This window comes from Antechinus flavipes, chromosome 2 (assembly GCF_016432865.1).
Source record: "Antechinus flavipes isolate AdamAnt ecotype Samford, QLD, Australia chromosome 2, AdamAnt_v2, whole genome shotgun sequence".
NCBI lineage: Eukaryota > Metazoa > Chordata > Mammalia > Dasyuromorphia > Dasyuridae > Antechinus > Antechinus flavipes.
In genome coordinates, this window is record NC_067399.1 from 573321300 (window position 1) to 573346681 (window position 25382).

At 34.1% G+C, this 25382-nt stretch overlaps 1 protein-coding gene across 1 annotated transcript; it reads right to left on the reverse strand.

The window, feature by feature from the left end:
* Positions 1 to 1117: 1117 nt before the first annotated feature.
* MESD (mesoderm development LRP chaperone) lies at positions 1118 to 19822 on the reverse strand. The gene is made up of 3 exons (XM_051981165.1): positions 19628 to 19822; positions 14430 to 14662; positions 1118 to 2573 (listed from the first exon to the last, which is right to left on the reverse strand). The coding sequence occupies exons 1-3, from the start codon at positions 19805 to 19807 to the stop codon at positions 2324 to 2326; spliced, it is 663 nt and encodes a 220-aa protein (XP_051837125.1). The 5' UTR covers positions 19808 to 19822; the 3' UTR covers positions 1118 to 2323.
* Between the last annotated feature and the right edge of the window lie 5560 nt (positions 19823 to 25382).

Below are 25382 nucleotides of genomic sequence, written 5' to 3' on the forward strand. Positions count from 1 at the left end.
TAAGCAGGATAGCTTTGAAAGTTACATACTCAAATTCAGTATCGTTTTAAAAGGAAAGAAAAGGATACAAAATAAAAAAATTTGCTTTTTCATCTTTTTCTATGCTATGTATGTGAAAATGCTCATTTTAATTGTGTGTTAACACAAGAATTAAAAAAAGATATACTTTGAACCTTTTTAATTACACAATATTCTAAATCTATATAGTTTTGTGGTTTCCTATAACAAAATCCCTTGAGGACCCATCAGCACTATGTGATGCTTTGTATTCCAAAATATTTTAATCAAATAATTTATTGAACACCTATTTGTAATAATATATGATGATAAAATTATTAGTGAGGCAAGCCATGTGTGTTTGTGTGTGTGTATATATGAAAGATAACTTGAAAGATAATGTGATAAATGAACAGAAAATAAATACTTCTTAAGAGTTCAAAAGACTGAGAGATCACCATGAGCTACCATAGAAAAGACTAAGCTTTTCAGAAGACACTAGGCTGGAACTGGGTTAGGAATCCAATAGAAAAGATTCATAAAGGAGAATTGGTAGGATACAGAATGGTAAAGAGAAAAGATTGGTATACATAAGTATATTAATAGAATTAGAATTAATCATATTTGTAATCTTAAACTTGTTTCCTCATCTGTAAAATGAGGCAGCTGCTGGATTAGGCCAGTTTTTAGCCTTTTTGTATATTTTAGATCCCTTTGCCAGTCTGGTGAAGCCTAAGAGTTCTAAGAATAGTTTTAAAAGTATAAAATAAAACACATAGGAAACATAAAGGAAATCAAATAGGAGTGAAAATAAAAGATGAAAATTCTTTCCTATTAAAATTCACTAATGCCATGAAAATTTGCCCAAAGGACCTAAAGAGAGTCCACAGACCCTTAGTTAAGAAAGCCTGAGCTAGATAATCTCTAAAAAACCCCTTCCAGCTCTGACATTCTAGGTTTTCTTTTATTTTTTTTCTAACTATTCTTTCAAAAATCAGTAATTACCAATAATATGAAAAGAGAGAATTAGAATATATTTTGAGGGAAAGGGATCCATAACTCTTCAAAACTATAAATAAATAAAACAGAATTAGACATGTTATACATTAAAAAATGACAATTTTCAGATTTTTCAAATAATTTTAATTCTTAAAAATTACAACTGTATATAAATTTCACAACTCATTCATGAGCAGGCATCAACAGCAAAGCCAGTCAATAACAAATCAAGTACCATGTAAGTACCATACAAAACAAAATGACAAAAAAAGAATTAGGCACTTTTAAAAATCAAATACTTTAGTAACAAATAAAATAATTCAATATTGTGTTGAATCCAGGATTGGACTTTGCTGTTCAAGTGTGTCTACAGGCTTTTAAAAAGCTGCCCAACTTTGTAGAAATATGAATGCTTATTAATTATTATGACAAATCTTTAAAGTTACTTTCTAAATGCTGAGGAAATAAGACAAGTACAGGTATGAATCTTCGCAATTCAGATAATACTGACTCTAGACCATCATCTCTTGGGGAAAAACAAAAAGAAAAAGAAAAATTAAAGTTAAGAGAAACTTTTCCTATATTAAGCCCAGAAACTTCTAGGCTTTAATATCTTTTTTCCTTTTCTAACAAATCAGTAGTAGTTTACATGCAATTCTCCTGGATTCTTTGAAAAAAACATATACCTTTACTTTCTTGTATTAAACCTTCTGGGAATTCCAGAATCACTTAGTTCCCAAGAATATAAGTCAAGACCAAGCCACAGAACTTTTATATAATACTTCTTAATCTCAACAGTATATAAGCAATATAATAAAAGAAAAGTATATCTAAAATTAAGAATTTCACTCAATTAAGTCAATAAAAGTTTTAATGGCTCATTTAAACATAACCTTCTAACAAATCCTTTTTTCCTAACCACAAAGAAGAATAATTGGCTTGATAAGATTTCCAGTAGTAATTTTTAGAGCAAGCAAAGTAATACTTAACAAAATGATGACCTTGCTTTTCCTTGTTTATAAGAGGGGAGAGTCCACAGTGGACCAGTGACTTATCATTTTTAAACAGGTAAAAGGAATGTAAATATGTCACAATTTAAAGTGATTTTATATTAAGTATTTACTTTCCTATGACTAAAAACCATTCAAATTTAATAAGTAAACTTCCACCTTTACACTGAAGTCTTTAAACATCAAAATCCTTGTTGACCCACAGAAAATTTCACAGAAATAAACATAAGCCATATTGTTTATGACTTCCCATTCTCAAAAGTTACTGTAGAAATGTTATGTCCTCCTAATTGCTCAAAGTTCCATTAATGTATGTGTCATAGATCATCTCTGTGTTTTGTGGCTCGATTATCTTCTTTAAAGGAACTAGTTTTCTTATCTCCCTCCTTTTTCTTTTTTTCTGGCTTAGTTTTATTTTTGTCTTTGCTTCCTCCTTTACCAGGGTATACCTGCCCCTCCAAAGTTACATCAGCACATCTCTCTTGACTTATCAAAAAGTCTTTGATCTCCCAAGCATAGCTCCCATCTCTGAGCATGAAAATAGCACGATCTGACCCAACAATGAACCTAGAGAAAAAGAAAACATTAATGTTATGATTGACTATTCACATTTCTTACAAGTATATTTTTTATTTTTGTATTGCACGAGAGTTCTGCGAGAGAAGAAAGGTAAACTAGTACTAGGGCCAGAAAAAGAAAAAAGCAAAGAATGAACAGAGAATTACTGAAGCATTTTTTAAAATATAACTGAGAGAACTAAAGAAGTTCAGAAATGCAAATAGCACAGCTTTGACATTAACATGTTATATATATTTTTTTTAAAAAAAGCAAATTTAACATAAAAGTTTATTTTTTCACATACATCCTCTTTTTCTAATCTACTTTATATTATGGAAATATTCTGTTTGGGGACGTCCATTAAATTCAGAAACAAAAATTAAATTTAAAAAAGGACTAATTCATTGAGCCAATTTTAACATGGAACAGAAACTAGGACAGACAAAAAAATGTTGTATTCCCTAACTGTCAAGATATAAATAGATTTTGGCATATTATATAACATCATAGTTTTACAATGGGTCTTGATATATGCCTTAAAAAAATGGAAAATGAGGGGGACTTTCAGAATGATGTTGAAATAAAGAAGTCATGAAGAACTTAGTTCTTCAATTCCCTTCTCCACCTACACCATGAACAGATAAAAATATTCCCCAAAAAATTAATGGAAGGAAGAAAAGGCAGAATAACCACATAGATTCAAAAGAGAAAAGACTTTCATTTAGAGAAAAGGAAAGAAACAAAGTTAGCAAGGAGCAGAAAAACTCTATGGGCAAATGCTCATAAAAAGATCTTAATAAAAGACAAACAACAAAAGCAAAATAAGTTAATTTCAATGGTGGCCTGACTGGGAAAAAATCTATAGTAGCATCAGATATATCAAATTGAATTTTATATATACAACAACTAAGAAGAAACACACATTCAAGTTATACCTATCAAAATACTCCAATTTAGACAATACAAGATTAGGTTTATTTACCTGTCCTTGGCTCAAGAAGTTTATAATTTTAACAGAGGAGACAAAACACACACATATATGCATATACATAATAAATACAACATGAATTCAAGTTCATTTAGGGAGGGAAAGAGGAATGCAGATATAATAACAGCTGGAACAGATCAAGAAAGGATTTATTTACTATTGCTATGAGAAATGCAAATTAAAATATCCCTTGAAGTACCACTACACACCTCTCAAATTGGTTAAGATGACAGGAAAAGATAACGATGAATATTGGAGAGGATATAGGAAAACTTGAACACTGATATATTGTTGGTAGAATTGTGAACTGATCCAACCATTCTGGAGAGGAATTTGGAACTATACCCCAAAGAGCTTTCAAACTGTGTCTAACCTTTGATCCAGCAATGTCTACACTGGGTCATATCCCAAAGAGATTATAAAAAAGGGAAAAGGACTGATATGTGCAAAAATGTTTGTAGCAACTCTTTTTATAGTGGCAAAGAACTAGAAACTGAGTGGATGCCCATCAGTTGGGGAATGACTAAATAAGTTATGGTATAGAAATGTTATGGAATATTATTGTTCTATAAGAAACAATCAGCAGGATGATTTCAGATAGGCCTGGAGAGACTTGCATGAATTACACTGATGCTAAATGAATTGAGTAGAACAAAGAGAACACTGGACACAGCAACAAGATTATATGATGATCAACTGTGATAGACGTGGCTCTTTTCAATTCTGATAGACTTATGATGGAGAGAGGCATCTGCATCCAGAAAGAGCACTATAGGGACTGAATGTGGAAATATGTTTAGAAGAATTGCACATGTTTAACCTATATTGAATTACTTGCTGTCTAGGGGGAAGGGGAAGGGAGGAAGAAAAACCTGGAACACAAGGTTTTGTAAGAGTGGAGTTTGAGAACTATCTTTGCATGTATTTTGAAAATAAAAAATTATTATTAAAAAAAAAAAAGTTAAAGTCTGGGGTGCTATAAGGGACCATGATATAAATGTATAATGGGAAGCAAGCATTTAATTACAGCATATGACTTTGTGAATGTTATTTATACAAGTTTGTTTTTATATGTCAAGACTAGTGTTTTCCAAAAGTAGCTGACACTACATATCTTACATTTGCCTTCCCTGCAATCTTTCTCCTAGGTTGTAGAAGGAAGACTAGGGAAGACATAATTCAATATGAAAATTTGGAATAAACAAAAAACAACATGATTTGCATCATTGTTTTCCCTTCTAAAGAACTATACAAAAATGTATTCAATGACAACAGATATGGTCATAAATGTAACCTGAAACATTAAAAAAAAAAGAAAGAAAGAAAGAAAGAAAGAAAGAGAGAGAGAGAAAAAGAAATTAAGTGGAAGGTGGTACTTGAGCTGAGTTTTGAAGAAAATCTAAGATTCTGAGAAAAAAAGGTGAGGAGGCATTCTAGGTATAAAGAATATTCTGTGTGAAAAACAAGGCGGCCTGTGTAGGTGAATTACAAACTGTGGAGAAGAATAATGTACTGGAAAAGTAGAAAGAGGCATGGTCATAAAAAGCTTTAAATACTAAACAAGAAAATGTACATTTGATCCTAGAGGAACAAAAAATATATTATTGAAATAGCATAGGCAAGAGATAGTAAGACCCTAAAGGAAGGTGTTGGTTCTATGAAAAAGAGAAGAGAACATAAGGGAGAGACAAGTTGAATAGTTGAGAAAATACATGCTGAATTTTTTATATCTATATATATATATATATCTACATATGTGTGTTGTGTCCTGCTTTCTAGAGCCCCCAAGTTGGGGTGACAAAATGTATCATTGCTTTCTAGAGCCCCACACTGGAGTGATTAAAACATACCTTCCTAGTGGAGAAGTGAGGAGGTGGGACTCCACAGAATGGTGGAAAAATGGAGTCGTTTATTTCAGGAACCTTCCGCTTTATATAATGTAACAAAAACAACACTGTGCACATATTACTACATGAACAACTTGCTATTGTGCATAGTTTGCCACCTTGTATCACTCTGCTTCAATCACAGCACAGGTTGTTCTTCTCAGGAAGGCTGAAAGCCCTTAGGGGAGATGGGGAGCTGGACCAGACATTGTCAGCAGGTTCCCTCTGGGCTGAAGGGTCTTATACCTCACCCAGAATTCCCTTAGTGACTGTGACCCTCTACATATGTGTATATATATGTTTGTTTGTTTGTTTGTTTGTTTACTTATTGCTGAGGCAATTGGGGTTAAGTGATTTTCCCATGGTCACACAAACAGGAAGTGGCAAGTGGCTGAGGCCAAATTTGAATTCAGGTCCTCTTGACTTCAGGGCTGGTGCTCTATCTACAATACCAACGAGCTGTCCCATATATTTTTTAATATTTTATATATATATATATATTTAAAGCAATTAGTGTGAAATAAATCAGTTTCATAAATTCTTTGTGTTGTAAGTATATGAAAATGCTCATTTAAAAAATTTTAAGGTCAGAATTTTAACTTATTTTAAAATATAAAGTAACTTTTTGAAAATCTTGAAAAAAATGTTTATATTGAGTAAGCCTTGATTTCAATGAAAGGACGTCCATCAATTGAAGAATGGTTGAGTAAATTGGGGTATATGAACGTTATGGAATATTATTGTTCTGTAAGGAATGACCAGCAGGATGAATACAGAGAGGACTGGCGAGACTTACATGAACTGATGCTGAGTGAAATGAGCAGAACCAGGAGATCATTATATACCTCAACAACGATACTGTTTGAGGATGTATTCTGATGGAAGTGGATCTCTTCGATAAAGAGAGCCTTAATTGATCAAAGATGGACAGAAGCAGCTACACCCAGAGAAAGAACACTGGAAATGAATATAAACTGCTTGCATTTATGTTTTTCCTCCCGGGTTATTTATACCTTCTGAATTCAATTCTCCCTGTGCAACAAGAAAACTGTTTGGTTCTGCACATATATATTGTATCTAGGATATACTGTAACTCATTCAACATGTAAAGGACTCTTGCCATCTGGGGGAAGGAGTGGAGGGAGGGAGGGGAAAAATCGGAACAGAAATGAATGCAAGGGATAATGCTGTAAAAAATTACCCTGGCATGTGTTCTATCAATAAAAAATTATTAAAAAGAAAAAAAGAAAAAAAAAAAAAAGCCTTGATTTCAAAGTAGATTCCTGTAGAGGATTAAAAATCTAGTCTGGAACTGACTTTAAATAGTGTCCCGAGATTAATTTTCACACCTCACCCACCAATCAGGACAGCTCAGTCCTGGAATAAAATCCCAAAGCTTAGTGGACAAGATATCAAAAGGGTGTGTTTGGAGAAGGGTCACCAAGATGGCTGGAAACAACAAAGCAGGTGGCAAAATGTCTGAATGTGGCAGACTCTATTAGTGGGATCCTTTATGTTCTTTATATCATGAATCTCTTTGAAAGTCTGATGAAGCCTATGGATCCCTTCTCAGAATAATGTTTTTGAATGAATAAAATACAGAGAATTACAAAGGAAATCAGTTATACTGAAACATAAGTTTACAGCTCCTAATTTTAAAATTCATAATTTAATGTACAGATGAATGGGATGAATGATGTATAGGCTTAAAATCTGAGATGGGAAAAAGTTAGGAACCCAATGGTTTCAGTGATCCTTTCATAATTTCAGACAAAGCTGAATTTCAAATTAGAATCCAATAAAAGAGACAAGCAAGGTAACTATAGGCTGATTTAAGGAAACAAACCAGCAAAATGAAAGCTTCTTTAGACACTAATAAATATTTGCTGAATTTCACTGAACCCCTGACAAGTCTATCAATGGAAAAGCAACCATTTTTTTAGAAGAAGGTTCACTGAATGTTTTTTTAAAAGACCTGGATAGAAAAACATAAATGCCAGAGATTTTACCACCCAACTTTGACCACAAAATATATTTTATACAAATAAGAAAAGTTACTCTGCTAGGTGCTGGGGATTCACAACAAAAATATAATAGTACTAACCTATTCAACATGTAAAGGATTGCTTGCCATCTGGGGGAGGGGGTGGAGGGAGGGAGGGGAAAAATCGGAACAGAAGTGAATGCAAGGGATAATGTTGTAAAAAAATTACCCTGGCATGAGTTCTATCAATAAAAAGTTATTAAAAAAAAAAAAAGAAAAGAAAAGAAAATTTAACAGTCCTTGCCCTGGAAAAGCTTTTAAGAAATAAATACATAACAACTGAGGGCACAGGACAGAAGGGATAGAGGAGATCCTAGAAAAGGGGAGACTCAGGAAAGGTCTTACCTAGGAGGTGACATTTCTGGTGAACATTGAAAGAAACTAGGGATTCTAAGAAGCAAAGGAAAGACATGCATTCAAAGCATAAGGAAAGGTCTGAGCAAAAGCATTGAACCAGGAGATGGAATGTTGTGCATAAGAAATATTTGGCAGGATCAGAGCTCATGTAGTGGAGTAATGAATAATAACCCTGGAAAGGTAGTTTGGAGCCAGGCTATGAAGGGTTTTAAATGTCAAAGAGAAGAATTTATATTTTATCCTAGATCACTGACATTTATTGATCAAGAAAGAAGCATATGTGGCCAGAACTGAGCTTTAAGAACATCCTTTTGGTAGATGATCTCTTTAGTAGTGATGCTGTAGAAATGGAACAAATAAAAATCGGCAATGAATTAAAGATATTTCACTTAAATACTGCTGTATCATCTAAATGGTCAAAAATAAAAAAGTTTTTGTAACATGGATAGGAGATGAGTTCTGTTTTGGCCATGGCCAAGTTGGAGATTTGGAACATCCAGTTTAAAATATAATACTCAGAAGAATCTCAGTAGTGCTGGATTGGGGAGAGAGGGCACATAAAGAAGACAGCTGAACTCATAAAAAAGAAATAAAGGATTTAGGAAAATGTCCAGGACAAAACAACTGGGGTACACCCACAGTGATGAGGAAGGATACAGATGCTCCAGCAGAAGGATAAGAACGATCCGTCATTTCAAGGAAGACACAAATGAGAGAAGCCTCTCACATAAGAGAGAATATACACAGAAAGAGAAAGTGGTTAACAGTGTCCAATGCTACAGAAACTTCAAAAAAAAAAAAAAAAAATGAGAATTGAAAAAAGCCTGAACTGTGTTTACAATTTAAAAAAAAAAAAGGAAAAAATTAATCTGTTCAAAACTAAAATCAAAGAAGAAATGAACAGAATTTAAAATGAATAAGCAAAGAATTTAAAAGATATAATAAAATGGATAAAATATTAACTTAATTGACAAAAAAGGAGAGAAAAACCATTCTCTAAAAATAAAAAAGTGAGGGAGATGAATTACAAAAAGTTATAAAGAAATAAATGAAATTATTAAGGAACATCATACATAATCTTATACAGATAAAAATGAGATTATTAAGTAAATACCTACAAAAACATAAAATACAACATTGTCAAAATAAGAAGGGAAATCTAAACAATACTAGAAAAAACTAAGGTCATTAGGGAGTAATGACTACCATTAAAAAATATACCAAGAGAATTATATTTACAGGGGTAATAAATAAAATATTAAAAGAACAAATAATTATGGTAATGATAAACTGTTTTTAAAAGTAGAATGTCATAATAATCAAACTTTCAAATCACTCCCTGCGACAAATGTCTTTGATTCCCAGACAGGAATAGTCAGAACAAAGAAGAAATTATAAAAAATACAAACAAACATAGTTAATAAACATTACTCAAAAACATTAAGTAAAATACTAGTAATAGCAAAAATATTTCCAAAAAAAATTACCCATTATGATTCAACTGGGTTATTTATCAGGTAACCAAGTTTGGTTAATAGACAATAAGGTAGCACGACAGATTAAGAGTACTAAACCTGATGTCAGGAAAATCTCAACTCAAATCTGGCCTCAGACACTATCTGTGTGTTCCTAGACAATTTAACCTCTGTCTTGTTTTACTTTTTTGTAAAATAGGCATGTTTTTAAAATACAGTAATAATTGTACCTATCCACTAGGATTAATGCTGAAAATAAAATGAGATAATAATTGCAAATTGTTTTGCAAACCATAAATGCTGGCTATTAGAGAGGAATGTCTAGTAAATCACCAATGCAGATCTGCAACACATCCTAAGTCTTAAGAGTACTGTCTTGGACACTTAAAGGTTAAACGATTTATTTGCCCAAGTTCATCTAGATAGTAGATGTCAGAAGTGGAACTTGAACTGAGATCTTCCTGATTCTCAAACCAGTTTTCCTTCATTACATCATACAGTTTCTCCTAGTTCACTTTAAGGCAAATAATTAGCACAAAAAATCATATTAACAATAAAAACAATAAAAACCATATGATTATTATATTAATGAATGCAAAAAAGTTCTTTGGTAAAATATAATAACATTAATATGAAGACTATTAAAAGACTATTAAAAAAGACATATTAAAAAAATGCGATGAAAGGATTTTTTCTTAACACAAAAACAATTGAACCCAAAAACATTATAATGTAATAAGTAAACTTTAGAATCTTTCCTACTCAGAACAGAGAATAAACAAAGCTCTACCCACTGTTAAATGTAATCTTAGAAATGTTAGCTATAGCAGTAAGACAAGAAAACAAATTAATTTGACTAAGCACTGTTAAAGAGGAAGTTAAAATAGTTCTATTTACAAATCATAGAATAATTTAGAAAAAATAAGCAAAAAGTCAACAAAAACAGTAACTTAAAATAGACAACTTAGCAAAATAGGAGGATATTACCTAACCCCATAACAAATCCTCAGTGGTTCTTTATATCTACAATAAAAATCATAAAAAGAGATATACTCTAAAAATAGTGACAAAATAACATATCTAGAAACTAACTTACCAAGACATATATTTATATAAAGCCAATTATATAACAATTTTTATAAAAAGAAATAATTGATGATGTTGATATCATATAGTAAATATCACAAAACTTCCCAAATGTTTTAATTTAATTTAAATTTAATAGATTTACTGTTATATATTTCATAATATCAAGGGCATTTTTTATTACATGAAATGTCAAAATTATTTTTGACGGGCCCAGATTTTTGATTTAATCCATTTAATACTTGATTTAATTCAATATAAATGGATATCTACCAGAGTAGAAACTTTCTCTACCTCATGAAGGCAACAAATCTCTACAGTTTATAATTATAGAAAATTGCTTGAGATGCTAAAAGATGAAGTGACTTGTCCATGGCCACACAGCCAATATATAAATTAGAGGGAGGACTTGAATCTAACTCTTCTTGCCTCAAAGGAAGCCCCATTATCCACTAAATCAAGCTGTCTCTCAAAAAAAATTATATAAAAGGGAAAAAAGTCAAAAAATATTAAAGGGAATGAAATTATAAGGAAAGAGGTTGGAGGGAAGGAGAAATTGTACCATTAGATTTTCGATTATAATGTAAACAATTAAATATCAAAATTAACTATACTGGATAAAAAAAAGATCACTAAAAATTTTAGAATAAATGAACTAGAAATAGTTATCTTGAACTGAATACATCTTGGGTCACAAAAAAAATTGTTGAGAAAATTAGATGATAATTTGGCCAAAAATGGGAATAGATCAACATCTCACACCATATACCCCAGTGGAAGGGAATTATTATATCTTTTATAATTACATAGAAGTGATAGTCTTAAGCAGTGCAAAAGAAATTACAGGAAATAAAACATACGAATTCAAGTATATAAAATTAAAACTTTTGCACCAACAAAAAATTATGCATCCAAAATACAAAGAATAATAATAAAAAAAAAAAAAAAACTGAAGAAAAGTATTTGTAGCAACACTTTCAATAAAAAGACAACATCTAAAATTTACAAAGAACCAACAGACATTTGTGAGAAGGAACAATTCTCTAACTGATAAGTGATCAAAAGATATGAAAAAAAACAAATCTGGGGAAAAAAACATGCAATGATCAACAATCACATAAAAAAATGTTCAAAAACCTCACTGTGGGGCGGTTATTTGGTGCAGTAGATAGAGCACCAGCCCTAAAGTCAGGAGGATCTGAGTTCAAATTTGATCTCAGACACTTAATACTTCCTAGTTATGTGACCCTGGGCAAGTCACTTAACCTCAATTGCCTCAGCAAAACAAAACAAAACAAAACAAAAAAAAACTCTCCTTGTGATGGAAGATGTAACTATCTTAATCTTAATTTGTGTTTATCTAGTGAAGTGGCAAAGATAATAAAAGATATAATAATTCAATGCTGAGATAACTGTGGTAAAACAAGCACAACAGCATACTGCTATAATTTCATCCAGGTAAATTACACAGTAAAAAACGGTCTCTTCTTATACTCCATTTTCCTGCTACTTTCTCATAACTATAACCCAAGGAGGCTACTGAAATAGAAATTGATAGAATTAAATAAATTATGATACATAAACATAATGTGAGTATGCGATAAGAAACAAATACGGAGAGAATTCTGGGAAGATCAGAAAACTTTTAATAGAACATTGCTCAGAAGGAATATAAGAGCAGCAAAAATAAAGCAGTAGTACTCCTAAAACAACTTCTAGGAATGACCTGACTTTCAAAGGCAGAAGAAGTGTAAATACCTCCAGGCCAATTCCACAGAATTAACAAGTAAGCCCCTGAGGCAGCTAAGATGAGGAGGCAACCTCAGCCTCAGAAACTTTTACCTCAAGGATAAAGTGGGAGTCTGACTTTGAGTAAGAGAGGAGAGAGGCTTTTGTTTAGGGGGGAAAGAAGATACCATACCTCTGATGAGTGCAGTAGCAAAGAGACAGTACTGGTTGGCTGTAGGCGCTTGAAGATGAGTAGAGTCCCTGGTTTCAATTCCAGGGAAAAGATAATACCTGTAGTTTGCAGTTATTAGAGGGAGTACAAGGACTAAGATTTTTAGTGGGACAGCAGACTGGGCTTTAGTTCAGCCTTAAGAGTGAAGAAGAAAACCCAAGATTAAGTCTGAGACAGGCCTCAAAAAATAATATTAAGAAGAAACTGAAGACTTGGGACTAGAACTTGATCATACCAATAACTTCTAAAAACAAAACAAAAAATAAAATAAAATAAAAATGAACAAGCAAAGGAGATAGAACCCAACCACAGATATTGTGGGGCTAAAGATCAGGATTCATATTCAAAGGAAGATAATTGAGCTTTTAAAAAAAGTCACTCCTTCTAGAAGAAATATCCCAAGTGAAAAAAACATTTCTTAAAAGAACTTTAAAAATCAAATAAGAGAGATCAAGGAAAAATTAGGTAAAAAATGAAGAGCTAGGTGGCACAGTAGATAGAGCACCAGTCCTGAATTCAGGAGAACCTGAGTTCAAATATGGCCTCAGACACTTACCACACCTCCTCCCTTGTGACCCTGGGCAAGTCACTTAACCCCAATTGCCTCAGGGGGAAAAAAAGAGTAATCCAAGAAAATCAAGAAAATTATGAAATGAAAATCAATCAACTTAAAATTAAGAACCAAAAACTTAAGAAAGAAAACAATTCCTTGAAAATTAAGTGAACAAAAGAAAGGATAAGGATTATAATAAGGAATAATAAAAACAAAATTAAAAAGAGTATCCAGGAGGTAGTAACTGATAGTGTCAAATATCAGATAGTGTTGAAAGGTCAAAAAGGCTGAAAAAGGGCGTTAGATTTGGCAATGAAGAGATCACTGGTAACTTTGGAGAAATTAATTTTAATTGAAAGAGAAACCTACCATAGAAAGCTTAGAATACAGTGAAAGTGGGAGTAAAGGCAACATTAGCATGACTTTCTCAAGGTGTTAAATTGAGAAGAGGAGGAAAGATAAAGGGCAATAAAAAGAAGCTTTCTCTTGTTAAGAAAATTGCTGACAGAGCCAGGGTGTAGTAAGATGGCAGCAAGGAGACATATTTTTTATCTGAGCTCTTCCTAATGTCCCTCAGAACAACACCAAATCAAGTCTCTGAATTGGTTTTAGAGTGACAGAAGCCATAAATATTTGGAGTGTAACAAATTTCCAGCAGAAGATATTTTGGAAGAACTTCAGAAAAGGTCTGTTTTAATGGGGGAAGGAGGGAGCAAGGGACAGGGAGGGAGAGGGAGGCATCCAATGCAGGTGTCTACTCTGGCCTGTTTGTAAACCGATGGATTAGCAGATTAGCTGTGAGATATCCAATACAAATACAAGAGGCAAATGGTGAGTCTCTGAACCCCAGAATAACATAGGATTTGGCCAGCCTACCCAGTACTGGACATCAGCAGCATTGACCCAGCATAGTCACTGTAGCCTCTAGAGGAAGCTTATATATTCTCCCCTTTGCCCTAAAAGCAGACCTCAATCTTTTTTTGGCGGGGAGGGGGGAAGCCTCAAAGGATAATATGAATTGGTTCCCATCTCACAAGGCTCTCTTGGAAGAATTCAAAAAGGATCTTAACAGAGAGTTAGACGGAATATGGGGAAAGGAAATGAGAACACTGCAGGAAAATTTAGAAAAGGAAACAGAAATTAGCTGAAGAAAACTCCTTACAAAATAGATTTAGTGAAATGGGGAAAAAAATATAACTCCTTACAAAATAAATTTGACAAAAATAAAAAGAAAGAAAGAAAGAAAGAAAATTACTGACACTAAAATGAAAATAAGTACTTTTAAAAATTTCTTCTATAGCCTGAAAGAATATAAATTCTTTGAGGACAGAAACAATATCATTTTTGTTTGTAAATTCCAGCCCCTGGCAGTGCTTTGTAAATTGTGGGCACTTGGTAAAACATCTGTTTAATCAATGTGGAAATGTGGAGTTGGGCGGGCACTTGGAAAGAAAAAATATTAAGGTAGAAACAAAAGGCATACAACATATAGTTCATATAAATCTGCATACTTTACCTTTGTACATCATAGTTGGCATTGAAAAGACTCCCCTGCCATAAGCTGGTTATTTCTTCAGTCTCCTTTTCTGTGGGATTTCCTGATACTGTTGCAAACATCATAAGGGTTTTTCCCTTTTTGGTCATTTTTAATATGCTTTCTGGTTTGCCTGGATCAAATTGAGAGAAATCTATTGGTGCTGAAGGTCTTTTATGTTCAGGAAGGTCCCCTTCTTCTATATCATCATCTTTCTGTTGTGAGAAGGAAAAAAAATAAAAATTTTTAAAGTACTATTAAAACTACTGCTTCACACCTGCTTTTTTACTGATTCTATTTCTTTTTAAAATTCAACATTGCTCACTCATTTTTGCAAATTAGTCAAAAGACAGGTTTTTGACACATTATAATACAAAGGAAGGAATATATCTTTAAGAAATCTGGCTTTATAATACCAAGTTTCAGGAAGTCTAATTTCATAACAAATAGTAAAGTCCTTTACTTTTGGATTCAAAAGATACTTTACAATCCTACCTGTGTAATGTTACATTCTAAAAGTACTGGTTATACACTTCTACAAAGTCTGAGAAAATTTTCAATTTGTGAGAAGAATATGACTCAGTTGAGCAGTGAGGAAAAGACATTTCAGGTTAAGAGACCAGGAAAATATTGAAGAAGGAAGGAGCCTATTACAAGAATAATGAATAATTTGGCTATAGTGGCAAGTTCAAACTATCAAACCACTAGTCAAGGGAAAAAATAAGATCTACTTGCATTTCACCCTTTAAGTGACTAAAGTACAGCAGATATTTTACTCTTCAGCGTGACATTTAAGTTTTAATTTGCAAAGGGAAATCATCCTAGCAAAAAAGGAGTGGCATACACTGGCAACAAATAGAAGGAGAAGATGCAAGACATCTGCAACTAAGTGGCAATGAAGCAGAGTACATGTATAACTTTCTATGAATTAAAGTTAAAATTATTTCTAATAAAGACATATTTTGGGTAAATTTCTTATGAGTTGAAAACATGGCATTGTTGAGAATTTCTCATTTAATTATAACATAAAATCAACTATGTTTTTACATGGTTCAAGCAACAAACAATTCCATCATCATTTGTATACCCTCCCTCTTGATATTACTTTGTTATTTACTTATGAATATGCATCCCTTTCAATAGAACATGCTCGTAGAGGGTAGGGATTCTTTGGATTTTATATCCTCGGAGTCTAACAAAGGCTTTTCATATGGTGGGCAACAAAGTATAGTAAATGTTAGCTAATTGCACAGCTATATACACAGCCTTTGTTAATGTTGTATAGGACACAAAAGCATACAGGATACAATCCTGTATATGCAATCCTTAAAGCCTAGCTGCAGGGACAAATTATTAGTATGAAAGAGAGGACTAAGAAAATAGTCAAGTAATTGTTACAAAATGCCACATGCATTCAGAGGATGGATCATTTCATCATTATGAGCTGGAGTCATAAGGAAAAGCTTCCTAGAGGATATGAGAAAAGCTGAGCCCTGAAGAACAGCCATAATTCTGGGAGATATGAGGAAAAGGCATTTCCGGATAAAAAACTTAGGAAAACATGGGAAAAAGAACAATTTTGTTATAGGAGCAAGAAAGAACATGATTACAAAGGTGAATTCCTGTGAGAAAGTAGCAGAAGATGAAGTCAGATGGTGTCAGGCTGAGAGTCTTGAAAAAAAAATTAAGAAATTTGAGTGTGATTCTCTAAGGAGAAGCATTGAAAAATAATGAGGAGTAATGACATGATGAAAACTGATATTTTAGAAAGATTATTCTGGTGACAGAATGCAAAATAGATGGTAAAGTACTCAAAGCATGAAGCAATAAGGACTCAATTTAGGGTGAAAGCTGGAGGAATGAAAAGGGAGAGACAGTTATAAATCAGTGAGTCAGCCAATAAATATTTATTAAATACCTTCTGTGTGACAGGCATCATACTAAATGCCAGGAATACAATGAAAGGTAAAAGTAGCTCTAATGTGAGAGACAATAGGTAAACAATTATGTACAAACAAATTTCACATCAGATAAATTGGAAATGATTAATAGAAAGAATGCAACAGAATTTAGAGGGATTGAGAAAAGCTTCCTGTGTAAAATGGGATTTTAGTGGGGGAAAGTACTAGGTTTAAAATCAAAGGCCCTAGAATTAGAATCATAGGACCTGGATTCAAATTTCACCTTTGCCATTTATGTCACTTTGGGTCAAATATTTAACCTCTCTGGGTCTCAATTTCCTCATCAAAACAGTGACAGGTTTGGACCAATGGCCTTTAAAGGCTCTTGAAGCCAAAAGCCTATAGTTGTCTAATGATAAAAGTCGATTGAACTTTGAAAATTGCTTGAATTGAGTGGAGTAGTAGAAAGGAAATGATTAAGTTCAGTTTTTAAAATGTAAAATTTAAGGTGGAAGTGCATCAGCTATTATCCAGACATTCAGTGACATACAACAATTGTTGTCATTGAATGTCCATTTGGACCAAAGGTATCAATTGAAGCCATGCCACTGGATGAAATTTCTAATGTTGAGCATATAAAAGAATTAAGAGCAAAGGTGAGAAAGGTGAAAACTTCAATGTTCAACAGTTCAAGAAAAATTAAAAGATGAGAACTGATGATTAGAGGACCACAATGTCTACATTACAGGTAAGCAAAAGTAGCAGAACTGAAATTTGAACCCAAGTCTTCTCACTCCAAATCCTATACTCTTTCCACTCTACCACATTGTGAAACATGATGGAATCTTGTGATTATACAGATTTTAAAAGCATGAAAAAAAAAATCCTAAACAATAATTATACCAAACCTATGATGTCAGATTACTTGTTAATTAATTATGCGTGAACTGGCAAAGAAACTAGGGCCTCTGGCAATCTCCAGCTTCTCCTTTTTACCCTGAATCTTTTACACACTTTGATAAAAGTGATTGTGGTCAACCTACAAAAGCATGAATGAACAAAGAAGAAAAACAACCTACAACCAAAAAATGATGTCCTATACAAGAGCAATTTTTTACCTTGAAAATTGCTCAGGCATTTTTAAGATAACAATGTACTGCCTAATTTATTAAAGCAAAAATCAATTTATGAAATAACGAATACTATATTTGGGATATAGTCTAAAAATAAAAAGGCAAACTTCTACTGCAAATTTCCAAGTCTTACTCTAACATGCAATACTGTTCATGAAAAAGAAAATGTTTTTATTAGATCTTATATTGAATAAGAGGCTTATAAAGAAAAGGAATTCTAAATAAACTTCCAGAAACAAGTGCTTTTTCACATCTTAGGAATTAGGAGAGTGGGGTTAAAGTCATCATTATTCTCATCTTGGGTAAAAAATAATTAAATTTCGTACTTGTTGGACCCTGTTTTTTTCATGCAAAAAAAATGAATGGGTTGAACCATATGAACTCAAAAATTCCTTCTACCTTTAACATTTTAGAAGAAATCTAGGAGAAATTACTTGGGATTCTGGAATAAAAGTCTTTTAGGTCCTATTTAACTCTATAGTTTAACAGAAAACAAGAACTGGCTATGTATTTTCTGTCAGCAATAGGAACACCAAAAAATCACTTTAAAAAGCTGATCTTTGGTTCTATTTTACTTATCAGTGAACACATTATTTCTGAATCAGAATAATTTGGTTGTTTCTGTTGCATAAGACATTGAGTCTATCAGATATCCAACATGTAACAAAAGCATATATGTGTATGAATACATATATATACACACACATATACATGGCATCAAAAGCAAATAGACTTGTTACATGTATGTAGATATATACACATAGTATTAGAAACATTTAATAATATTGTGTGTGTTATTCACATTCATTAGACTTCAGAAGCTTAAAACTGCACTAAATCTTTTGGAACCCCTACATACATACATACATACATACATATATATATGTATATATATATATATATATATATATATATACACACACACACACACACACACACACATTGAATGCTTACATATACATAGAAAATTTTCATCCAGTAACACAAAAGATTTCTGTTTTTGTTTTTTTTTTTAAACAGTACATTGATATTTTTGTTACAAGATCTCAATTAACTTTATTCATATCAATTCACTGGCGGTTACCTATCAAAAAAACAAACAACCAGACAAACAAACCTAGACAAGAGAAGCCTAATCTCTATGGACGATAAACACTAAATAATACTTAAGTACCTGACAGTTAAGAGAAATTCACAGGTATTATAATTTATGACATTACTGAAAAATAATCTTGTGCATCACAGATCTAGCCTAATAATTCATTTTCCAGATGAAAAAAAACTAGCAAAATGGCATGTCTAATACCACATAGCTATTTAAATAAGAATAGAATGCAGGTTTACAATCCACTGTGCTAAAAAAGCTAAGTAGTAGTTTCCTATAAAATGAACTATAATACACAAGTTAAGTAGCTTCAGAGAAGTCAATGAACTTCATGCTTCAAAGTGCCACCAACCCGGAGTAAGCTAAAACATTTAACTAGCAAATCACAAGAGTCCAAGAGCCATTCATTTTCCCTCCCATAAGTCATGGTATATTCCAACAAAGCATTCAAAGCATGCTATAACTGGAAGGGACCTTAAAGCCTTAGCCTGACTTCTTCGTTTTCACAGATAAGTAAATTATGTGCAAAAAAGTGAAATAACCTGCCACAATCTCAGTTTCTTCCAGAGAAAATAAGAGGGAAAAAGGAGGGAGAAAGATGAGGGGATATTAGGGGAAACAATATACTTGATTCATTCTCCAGCACTCAGAGTGTAGCAACAACTTTTTTTTTTCTTTTTCTTTCTTCTTCTTCTTTTTTTTTTTTTTTTTGTCACGGCTCTTTCTTACTATGCAGATCACCTGTTGCTGCTAAAGCACAAACGGCGCTTAAGTTAAAAGAAAAAACGAACAGGGAAAACTTTTAAACATTTCGAGGGACTGGAAGAAAATAAAGAAGCAAAAATTACCACCTCCCCTCCCTTTCGGCAGGAAGCCACGGGAAAACTTGGGAAGGAGGGGAAAAGACTACTCCTTGGGAAGGAAGACAGAAGAAGAGAGGGACACAAAGACATGAAGGCGGGGGCTAGGAGAATGGGGAAGACTAGAGGGGGAGGGGGAGAGGTCTCGTGGAAAGTGCCTGGCCGCCGAGGCCGCACGAACCTCCCACTGCTCCAATAGCCGCGCCATGTCCGCATCGTTGTAATCGCGAATGTCCTTCTTCTTCCGAGGGGGAGGCGGCTTGGCTGTGGCTTTCGTATCCTCGCCCGCCTCGACCACGGACGGCAGCAGGTCGAAGGCACAGAGGAAGGCCACCAACAGCAGCCACCTGGAGGCCGCCATTTTCCAGGCTGAATAGGAGCGCCGGCGCGAACAAAACTCCGCCCCCGTCCCCGCCCCCGAAGCCCTGCCCTCTTCCTTCCTTTTCCTCCTATTCCTTCCTAGACCTCGCCCCGCCCCCTTCCCCAAGGCTTCCACTAATAGTGCCCGCCTCCCTTCTTTCTTTAGCACCTCCCCTCACTCGCCTTTCTTTGTCCCGCCCCATACTCCTTGGCATGCCACGCCCCTGCCCAAAACCTGATTGCTTTCAATCTCCGCCTTCCTTCCTTAGGTCCCCCCAGCATTTATCGCCCCGCTCAGTCTCTTTCTCGCCACGCCCTCTGCTCCCACTCTCCTCGTTTTAGGCTTCCTTCTGCCGCATTCATTTCCCAGCTCTTACTCTTTATTCCCGGCCCCACTTTCCATCAGAGTCCCGCCCCGTCCCTTTCATCACCACACCTCCTTCGCAATCCCCAGTCCGGGTTTGTTCCCCACTTGCCCCACCCCCATTTCCCTCCTCTCCCACCCTCTGCCTACCCTTCCCTTCCTTTCTCTTCCCTTTCAGCCTAGGGTTGTCCATCCGCCCATCCATTCATTTTCTTTCCCAATTTAAAAAAAAAAAAAAGTTTCAGACAGCCCCAGTCCCTGCAGCACCTCAATCCTAATCCAGCCCTTAGGTCTGAACGCCAGAGCAACCTTTCTGGCATTTGATGCTATTGATCAAGAGAGATCACTTCTAAAAAGTTCTTTATAGACTTTTAAACACCTTTAGACTGTGAGCTCTTTGAGGGCAGGGATTGTCTTTTGCCTCTTTTTTTAGTATTCCCAGCGTTTAGCACAGAGAGTTAACACAGAGACAGAAGTGGGATATTTATCCCTAAAAAGTTTTTTTTTTTTTTCTTTTCCAAAAAGAGGAAAAATAAAAACATTTCTTCAGGTACAAAGGGAGAGACACAGTCATGCAAACACCAAGACCGTGAATCAGACACAGAGAAGAAGTGATAAAGACAAAGAAAAAGGGTATCCAAGAGAAAGCATTACAACAGCATTGACAATGTTAAGTCAATAACATTTATTGAAACCTTATTCAAGTCAAACTCTCCAAAAACTGACTAGAGTATATTCTTAAAACAGAATCTAATGGTGTCCCTCTCCTGTTCAATAAACTTCTGTAACTCTAGGGTAAAATCCAAATATCTCTATTGAGCATGAGAATCTCTCTTTTTTTTTTTTTTAAATTTTTATTTTTTTTATATTTAAATTTTATTTTATTTAATAATGACTTTGTATTGACAGAATCCATGCCAGGATAATTTTTTTTTACAACATTATCCCTTGCACTCGCTTATGTTTCGTTTTTTTCCCCTCCCTCCTTTCACCCCCCCCCAAGATGGCAAGCAGTCCTATATATGTTAAATATGTTGCAGTATATCCTAGATACAATACATATTTGCAGAACCGAACAGTTCTCCTGTTGCACAGGGAGAATTGGATTCAGAAGGTAAAAATAACTCGGGAAGAAAATCAAAAATGCAAATAGTTCACATTCATTTCCCAGTGTTCCTTCTTTGGGTGTAGCTGTTTCTGTCCATCATTTATCCATTGAAACTCAGTTAAGTCTCTTTGTCATAGAAATCCACTTGCATCAGAATACATCCTCATACAATATCGTTGTCGAAGTGTATAATGATCTCCTGGTTCAAGCATGAGAATCTCACAACCTGGCAGCAGCAACCTCTGCCTATTGCTCCCTTCACATATTCTTGGTTTAGTCAAACTGACATTTTTGCTGTTCCTCAAGACATTCCACCTTTCTCTGCACATCTTTACATAGGCTGTATCCCATACTTGTAATTCATTCTGTTCTCACCTTTACTTCTTGAAATCCCTAGTTTCCTTCAGAGTTCAGTTCAAGTACTTCTTGATTCCTTCCATAGTTGCTAATACCTTCTCTCCCCTATTATATGTTCTGTTGGTGCTTATACATACACATACACACACACGTATATATATATATATATGAAGTTTCCCTCTGTTAGAACGTAATCATCCTGACAGAAGGGATTGTTCCATTTCTGTCTTAGTATCCCTAACAACTAGCACAGTAATTGGCAAAATTAAGAATTTAATAATACTTGTCGATTGATTGGGGAAAGGAGTATTTAATTTTCCAAAATGAATATCACACACCCATTGTTTTGTCCTGCATAGATATAAGGAGGTAGTCTGCTGGTTTTGAAAAAACAAAGAAATAATCCTGACTAATTTTCCTGGGGCTTTTCAGGACAAGGCCCTAAAAGGAAATCATCCCTTCAATACTTAAGAGTTATGCGATTGTTGAGGGTACATCTATCCATGCAAAGTTACCCATTCATAGTCTCATAATCTGTAATCCTTGGCAGTGAGATTTCTGAGACATCTTAAAGCACGGGTGATAATATTAAAGTACCTAACTCACAGGGTTGTTATGGCATTAAAAAAAAAAAAAAAAAGAATATATGTCAAGGTTTGGCAAATTTTAAAGCTCTTTCCCCTAAATCATTTAAAGTATGTTCCACAAATAGTGCAAAATTCCTGCATAATGTCATGGATGTGGGTCACAAATGAGTGTTACCCCAATATAAAATATATTCATTTCTTTGTGCTACTTCCTCATCTCTGAAATGAGATTAGACCAAAATAAGAGGCTGCTTTAAAGTTTCCTGATTCTGGAGTGATTTTTAAAAATTTACATTACTAATTATCTAACTCTTCATTGTAAACCTCTCAGAATCCTTATCTTTCTTAAAAGTTCAGTTTAGTTTTTTTATCTCCCTCCTGCCTCCCAAATTTTCCCAGATCTCACCTTCCCCAATCCCACAGCCAGTTCTTAGTGCTTTCCTCTCCCTTCAAATAACTTTGTATTTATTTGTGTGTTTCACTTTAAAATGTAAGCTCCTGAAGGACAACTATCTTCATTTTTGTTGGAAGGTCAAGACTGATTTTGCTTTTTTTTTTTTTTTTTTTTTTCTTTGCTTCCCCAAGACCCAGCACAGTGCCAGGCACATAATAGAATGAGACCATAGAATTTATGTAAAACAATCTTATCATTTTACAGGCGGCAGGTACTAATTGCTGATTGATTCAATCACATTATTGACATTTAGAAAAGTGCCTTTCACATAGAAAGCACTTAATCAAAGTTGGACTGAATTATTTTTTAAAAAGAAAACAAAATATCCTTTCCTAATGACCATAGGATGAAAAAAGTCCATTTCTAACTCTCTTCAAAAGTCAGTTTGTGTTGCTATTTTACCGGAGTGTTTTTTTTTTTTTTCCCTCAACACAATGGGTAACTATTATTAATTTCATTATTTACCTGAGAAACACAAAAACCTACAACTTTTTAAAGAGACATTTTCAAAGTTAATGTTTTTTTTTTTGAATGCTTAAAAAATGGGAGAGCAACATTTTTTAAAACTTAGTCATGAAGCAATTAATTTTTAACTCTCTACTTTGCAAGAAAGACAGTTGAGTCTAGACATGAGCAGATATGTGCCCAGAGACTAATGCATTGTTGGTGGATTTGTGAAATGATCCAACCAAGCAATTTGGAACTATGTCCAATAAGTTATCAAATAGTGCATACCCTTTCATCCAACCCTTTGATTGAGGTCTTAGCTCAATGAAATCAAAAATGAGGGAAAAGGACCCACATGTGTAAAAATGTATGTAGCAGCCTTTGTGGTGGCAAAAAACTGGAAAATGTAAATGTCCATCAATTGAGGAATGGTTGTATAATTTATGGCATATGAAAGTAATGGAATATTCTATAAAAAAATAATGGACAGAAATTTTTTTTAAAAAATGGACAGACTGATTTTAGAAAGGCCTAGAAAATTTTACATGAATGCTGAGTAAAACAAGCAGAACCAGGAAAATATTGTACACAACAAGAATGTGTGATGTTTAACTATGACAGACTTGCTTCTTCTCAATGGTTCAGTAATCCAAGGCAATCCCAATAAACTTTAAATGGAAAACACCATCCAAATACAAAGAAAGAACTATAGAGATTGATTGTAAATAAGTACATGCTATGTTCACTTTTTTTCTCCCTTTTTCTTCTTTTTTTTCTTCTCTAATGTTTCTACATGTAACTGGAGAAAAGAAAAATTTTTTTTAAAAAGATATTTTCCAAAATAGTTTAACTCCTTTGTGTGGGGGAATGATCGCAGAAGTGGGAGGGGATCAGAATATCACCAGCTTCTTTAGGCTCATCTATATGTCCTCATGTATATGATGAGGAGATGGGATTGAAAGGCCTCTGAGATCCCTTTCAACTCTAAATATACAATCCTATGAATTTATCTATGTGACTTCAAACTATGTGGAATAGAGAGATAAGGTGAAGAACTTTCAGTAATAGGTAAATTCTTTTTCTGTATTTTGTTTTCATTGTTTCTGTGTTTCCCCTGTGACCTGTATAATATGTACAGGCCCATATTTACTTGAGCCTTGGCCAGCTATAAACATATTTACTTAACCTGAGCTGATGACATTTATCAGTATTTGACATTTATCGATATTTAGTCTATTAGCTTGACCACTGTCTGCTTGATTATGAGCAGGCCCATATTTACTTGAGCCTTGGCCAGCTATATCTGAAGCCTGAAGGCATGATTTTCTGTTTCCTAGAAATCAGGTGATTTCGGGGGAAACAGAAACTTTCTGTTCCAATCTCTCCAGATAGCAACAACAAATTAGATGCCTTCCCCCCTTCTCAATGCTCTTTTACTTATGATGTAATCTCTTATATAAAGGCTGTGTATCTTTACTACTTCTTTAGCCCTCCTACCACCAGCTTTCTCTTTCCCTTATCTTGTGATAGAATGGCTCATCCTTTGGAAGTTTAATAAACAACCTTTTTGCTTTCTATTTTGAGTGGTCTCTGAGTAGTCATTTTGGGTAAGGGTCTTCTACATCCCACACAGAACTAAATTGTATGCCCCTGTTTTACTCATATACAGAATAATGGGTTTGAACTAGGAAATGATCTCCAAGCAGAGCAATAACCAGGGTGGGATCACTGGAGCTTTGTTCCAAGTACCACAGAATTTAGAAGCCCAAAAGACTTTCACCAAAAGCTAACACAAGCCTATAAACCTCCACTTTCTCTTTAGCCTTGTGAACAAGCAACAATGCATTTATGGATTAAAAGGTGAAGGTAAGTAGGATAGAAACCTCACATTCCCTCTCCACAGGTAGTCTCTCCCTACCCATATGTTTTAAGGATAACTATCTTTTGAACCTGTCTCCTTTTTCTTCTACCAGGGATCCTATTTCTAAAAACTGCTTCTTTCTTCAATTCATTAGCTCACTGCCTACATCTCATCAGAGATTATGAGTTTTCACTCCCTCATCTGTGTTCTTAATTGTCTCAAATAAATTTATTCTCAAGATGCTGGATGGGGTATCACATATAAATTTAGTTCTACCATGAGATTCCAAGACCAATGGGGAGAATAGAGAAAATCTCTTTGCCCTTCTACCTTTAGTACAGATTCAGGGATTATATTCCACATTTTCATCTGGCCAGCACTGACCCAAACTCCCAAGA